The sequence below is a fragment of the Suricata suricatta genome, chromosome 14 (genome assembly GCF_006229205.1).
Source record: "Suricata suricatta isolate VVHF042 chromosome 14, meerkat_22Aug2017_6uvM2_HiC, whole genome shotgun sequence".
Lineage (NCBI taxonomy): Eukaryota > Metazoa > Chordata > Mammalia > Carnivora > Herpestidae > Suricata > Suricata suricatta.
The window spans coordinates 87,624,314-87,630,271 of NC_043713.1; the positions used below are offsets into that span (position 1 = coordinate 87,624,314).

The following is a 5,958-nucleotide window of genomic DNA, read 5'->3' on the forward strand; positions in this document are numbered from 1 at the left end:
CGGGCGACGGCAAGTGCCAGGCCATCGAGATCCCGATGTGCAAGGACATCGGCTACAACATGACCCGCATGCCCAACCTGATGGGCCACGAGAACCAGCGCGAGGCCGCCATCCAGCTGCACGAGTTCGCGCCGCTGGTGGAGTACGGCTGCCACCGCCACCTCCGCTTCTTCCTGTGCTCGCTGTACGCGCCCATGTGCACCGAGCAGGTCTCCGCCCCCATCCCCGCCTGCCGGGTCATGTGCGAGCAGGCCCGGCTCAAGTGCTCCCCGATCATGGAGCAGTTCAACTTCAAGTGGCCCGACTCGCTGGACTGCAGCAAGCTCCCCAACAAGAACGACCCCAACTACCTGTGCATGGAGGCGCCCAACAACGGCTCAGACGAGCCCTCCCGGGGCTCCGGCCTCCTCCCGCCGCTCTTCCGGCCGCAGCGGCCGCACGGCGCGCAGGAGCACCCGCTGCGGGACGCGGGGCCGGGGCGCGCCGGCTGCGACAACCCGGGCAAGTTCCACCACGTGGAGAAGAGCGCCGCGTGCGCGCCCCTGTGCGCGCCCGGCGTGGACGTGTACTGGAGCCGCGGCGACAAGCGCTTCGCCGTGGTCTGGCTGGCCGTGTGGGCCGTGCTCTGCTTCTTCTCCAGCGCCTTCACCGTGCTCACCTTCCTCGTCGACCCCGCTCGCTTCAGGTACCCCGAGCGCCCCATCATCTTCCTCTCCATGTGCTACTGCGTCTACTCCGTGGGCTACATCATCCGCCTCTTCGCCGGCGCTGAGAGCATCGCCTGCGACCGCGACAGCGGGCAGCTCTACGTCATCCAGGAGGGGCTGGAGAGCACCGGCTGCACCCTCGTCTTCCTGGTCCTCTACTACTTCGGGATGGCCAGCTCGCTGTGGTGGGTGATTCTCACGCTCACCTGGTTCCTGGCCGCCGGCAAGAAGTGGGGCCACGAGGCCATCGAAGCCAACAGCAGCTACTTCCACCTGGCGGCCTGGGCCATCCCGGCCGTGAAGACCATCCTGATTCTGGTGATGCGCCGCGTGGCCGGGGACGAGCTCACCGGCGTGTGCTACGTGGGCAGCATGGACGTGAACGCGCTCACCGGCTTCGTGCTCATCCCGCTGGCCTGCTACCTGGTCATCGGCACCTCCTTCATCCTCTCGGGCTTCGTGGCGCTCTTCCACATCCGGAGGGTGATGAAGACGGGAGGGGAGAACACGGACAAGCTGGAGAAGCTCATGGTGCGGATCGGGGTCTTCTCGGTGCTATACACCGTGCCGGCCACCTGTGTGATCGCCTGTTACTTCTACGAGCGCCTCAACATGGAGTTCTGGAAGGTGCTGGCCGCCCAGCACAAGTGCACGATGAACAACCACACCAAAACCCTGGACTGTCTGATGGCCGCCTCCATCCCTGCCGTGGAGATCTTCATGGTGAAGATTTTCATGCTGCTGGTGGTGGGCATCACCAGCGGCATGTGGATCTGGACGTCCAAGACCCTGCAGTCCTGGCAGAACGTTTGCAGCCGCAGGTTCAAGAAAAAGAGCAGGAGGAAACCGGCCAGCGTGATCACCAGCAGTGGGATTTACAAAAAAGCCCAGCACGCCCAGAAGTCCCGTCTCGGGAAATATGAAATCCCTGCCCAGCCTCCCACCTGTGTGTGAACTGGCTCGTGGGGGGCCGGGAGGGGGTAGCCCGGACTGGAAAACTTCCCCAGACAGGACACGGTGGCAGTCAGAGCCCAAACGTGGTGCTTTTCCTGGTTGGTTCATTGGTTTTTTAAATAAAAGTAAAAGAAAAAAGTTTTTGCCCTGAAATTCAGGATGCTGTGAGAACACAGAGTAAATCTGAGCTTACAGGCTTTCTTGTTGTTGTTGTTCTGTTGTGTTTTCAGAGGGAGAGCCCCCCGGTTAAGTAACCCCTTGTGTAACTAATTTGTGGTAAAGTGGTTGGTTCAGCTTCCAGAAGAAAACTTTTGTTGAGAGCCTTCCGTAAATACACAGTTGTGCTGGGTTGGTTGGAGTTGGCTTTGCTACGCATTCGAGAGTCAGAAGGGATAATGTCTCTGGAAATTAAAGAGCCTCTTTCTGCTGGGTGGCATGGAGGGAGGGAGGCCCAGCGGGTGTCCGGGAAGGAGCCGTCCCCGGGGGGCCCAGCCCAGGAGGGCTGTGTGTGGGACAGCACTTTCTGTGCAGACAGGAAGAAAGGGGAGCCCTGACCATTTAGTCCACTCCAGTGGATTTGGAGTCCCTTAAAATAGACTCCAGCCTCCAGCCTTCAGAAACGGTTCTTCTGCAAGACACAAACTTCCACCAAACCTCACATTTGCAAATGCAAACAGTGTGGGATACATTTCTTCCCTCTTTCCTGGAAAACGAAAAGAAAAACAAGTATTTTGCTGTCCATAAAGACAACAAAAGAAATCTCAACAAAAGCTCGGGAGGCCCAGCCCTCAGAAACCCTCTAGTGTTACATTTTGTGGCTTTTTAATGGAAACCAAGCCAATGTTATACACGTTTGGACTGATTTGTGGAAAGGAGGGGAGGGGGGAGGGGAGAAAGATCATTCAAAAGTACCCAAAGGGTTTATTGACTCTTTCTATTGTTAAACAGATGGTGTCCATGAATAGATCAAGAAGCCCTAGACAAGTGTAGTGCATTCTCTCCTCCACACCAGCGAAGAGTGTGCTGCCTGCGTGTATTTGTAATAGAAGATATTTCTCATGCTCCACTATTTTATTAAAAATAAAATGTGTTCTTTAGTTTGGGGCGGGTCCCTGGTGCATCAGGAGGTTCCCTTCCCCGAGTGTGGGGAGACGAGAGAAAACTTTTTCCGTCTCTTGGCCGTTCAAGCAAACCCTGAGTGTGTTTCTCCGTCTACAGATGGCTGGTCGTCCCTGTGAAACGCACAGGGGCGGATCCCAAGGTTGGCAGAGTAACTCCGGGTTTCAGCAGAAGTACATGCGGGGAGTGCGGAGGGCTGGAGATGGGGCTGGATGGGAGGGCCTGGCTGCAGACCCTTCCTCAGGGAGCGCCCCGGCTGCTAAGTCGGGGTCCCCCGCTGAGCTGAGGGCCAGCCTCTGGTGATGTCTCCGGGGAGTGGGGCCAGCCCGGGTAGGAGAACCGGATCAGGGTAGTCTGACCAGTTGACTCGCTGGGATCCAGTTGTGCGTGGACAGTTCTGTGCGCCGGTCCGAAGCGTGCGGGCTCTGCGGCAAGTGGAGAACGGGTCTACGAAACAGATTATAGACGTGGACAGGGAAGCACGGTCTGCTAAGGGTGGGCTAGCGGTTAAGGAGAAGTGCAGCAGCTTTGTGTGTCTGTGAACTTGGTTCTTCTCCTGCACCTGCGGCTGGAGGGATGGAGCGGTTGAGGCCTGAAGTGAGTCGGGGTTCGGTGGTCAGAGGCGCAGCTCCACGCAAGTCCTGACCGAGTTTCCAAGGGCGCAGACCCCCTGCTGTGGGGAGTGGGCAGAACAGACCACACTGTGCCGTCCCTGGGGCCGGGCTCGTGTCCGGCTCCCAGGGGAACAAGGAGCCCCTAAGAAGTTTGAACGCAGGTTAAGCACTTACCAGAAACGGACAGAAGCCTGGAGTCAGGACAGCCCGCTTCCTGGAGCAGGTGTGTAGGAAGGAAGCCTGATGAGCACAAGGCCGCCCTCGCATCAATACCGCGCAGAGAGGTACGGGTCGGTTTGGGGGCGCCACTCACGCGGATGCATGTGGCCGTAGCCTGCCAGCCCCTGGGTGGGTTGGGATCAAGTTTGAAAAACCCCTCCTAGGCAGGCAAATTAATTCAAGATAAAATCCCAAATAGCCTTCAGTGCTTTGAAAAAGCAAGAAAAAAGTTTTTTTAAAATGTCCACAAAGCAAAACCTATTTGTGGACTGTTCCTACACAGCCCCCCACCCCCAAAGACTATCCAGAGATAGTCGTGTGTGGGTGTAGACACGCAGGCCCTGCTCCCTTCAGGTGACCCCTAGGGAGAATAAAAGTGACCTGCTTGGACAGAGCTCTGGGGAGTCCGGGAAGCTGACACTCGGGAGCTGCTGTGAGCACCGAGGCTGAGCGTGAACCCAGGGGGCTGACCGGCATCTGCCTGTGTTTGGGGGTGTCGGCGCAGACCTCGTCCTGGGGAAACCTCCGTTCGACAGCACTAGAACGTGTTTCAGTGCGGATACAGACCCACGTCAGGGTCGGGGCGGCTCACACGGGCGTGTGCAGGCCGGTGACACGTGTGCGTGGCCACAGACGGGGTTTCTTAGCCAACTATTTCTTGGGGTGTTTTCCTGAGGAGCCACGGTCTGGCCCGGGCCACAGGCAGACGGTCTGTGAGTTGGAGAAGCATCGAGGCTCGAAAGTGCGAACGCCCCGCTGGGCCCAGGTCCCCCGAGCGGACTCGGGCCTCCCTCGGGATTCTCGCCTTGGTGGGGCGTTTCCCAGCCCCCCACCCCCGGCCTTCGCCCCGGGAAACAGAAGCCTGCTCTGGGCCACGGGTGCCAGCCGCGGGGTCGGGGTGAGAAGCCCAGCGCGGGGGTCTGTCAGGCGTCACGTCATCCCTTCCCTCCTTCGGCGCCCAGCTCCTCGCCACCTGCCCTGCGTCGGGCCCAGGGAGCCGGGCAGCCGCGCCTGGCCCTTGGCTTCGAGGTCACGGCCCGGCACGGGAGACCAGCACACGGTAAGGGGCTCAGGAGGGACGCGTCTTCTGCGTTCCTCCGTTTGAGTGGTGGAGGCCTCCTGACGGGGGCCCCAAGTGCACAGGACACAAGAGATCCCACACGAGCAATCTCACGGCAGGGGATGCTGCAGGGACGCGTTCACGGGGGGAGCCGGAGCTGCGAACCCAGAGCGGAAGCCTCCAGGCGGCCCTCGCGGAGCCCGGCGCCCCGCGGAAGGCCCGGAGCGGTAACAATGTCACAACAGCAGCACAGACACTGACGGGCCCCATGCTCTGCGTGCTCTCCGGGGCGGCCTCCTTTCCTTACCACTCAGACAGGTAAGGTCTGTCTGGGGCCCAGAGAGGGTCAGTCCATTCCCAGAGTCACACAGCACATAAAACCTGGAGCCAGGACAGCAACCGGACAGTCAGGTCGTAGATCCTGGAGCACCGGCTCAGTCACTTCCTGTTGAGAGAAGGACTGAGGGCCAAGCACTGACCGCACGCCCCAGGCTGGGCTGCTTCCGTGCGCTCAGTCCATCTGCTGGCGCGTCCTGGCAGGACAGTTCGAATCCCCGCGCCGTATGTGAGGACTGGGCGGGGGCGGGGGGGGGGGCACACAGAAGTCATGACTCGTGGACGAGGCCACGCAGGGAGCCAGCAGCAGCCTGAACGTGGACCCAGCTGTGTGGCTCCGAACCCGCACGCATGAGCACCAGGCCCCCCCACCTCCCTCCATGGCTCTAGGGACGCCGCATGCACCGCATACTTTGGTCTTCACGGCAGCCCCGCCATGCCTGTGCGGTGAGCCGGAGGGCAAGGGCACTCGGGCACGGAGCAGGTGATGGGGGGGTGGGGGTGACAGCCACCTGCTGTGCAGGCTGGGCAGTAAGCTCAAAGGTGGGCGCTCAGGAGGCGGGGGCAGCAGGGTGGGCTCGGCCCACATAGTCCGGAGGGGACGGGGGTCAGGGACGGCCGTGGTTCTGACTGCGGCGGTCAGGGAGTGTTCGCCGGGGGCCCCAGGCCGGCGGCGGACGGAGGATGCGGGCAGCGGAGGCGCACCGGGCGGAGGGCAGCCTGCAGGCTGTACCTGGGCTGCCAGACCTGGGAGGGAGCCCGGGGCCAAGGGCGGGGTTGCAGCAGCGGTGGTCAGGGTTGGAGGAGGGGTTGATTGGGGGCAGAGGGAGGAAGAGGAGGGAGGGGGAGGAAGAGGGAGGGAGGGGGAGGGGGACGGGTGGAGGAGGGGGAGGCTGGAGGGAGCTGGAGGAAGGGCAGCCGCCAGCTTTCACGGGGGGGGGGGGGGGGG

At 61.2% G+C, this 5,958-nt stretch overlaps 1 protein-coding gene across 1 annotated transcript; it reads left to right on the plus strand.

The window, feature by feature from the left end:
- The first annotated feature begins 6 nt into the window (after positions 1-6).
- FZD10 (frizzled class receptor 10) lies at positions 7-2,636 on the plus strand. Its single transcript, XM_029922398.1, has 2 exons — positions 7-1,759; positions 2,610-2,636. Exon 1 carries the CDS (start codon positions 36-38, stop codon positions 1,659-1,661), a length of 1,626 nt encoding a protein of 541 aa, XP_029778258.1. The 5' UTR covers positions 7-35; the 3' UTR covers positions 1,662-1,759; positions 2,610-2,636.
- Positions 2,637-5,958: the final 3,322 nt, after the last annotated feature.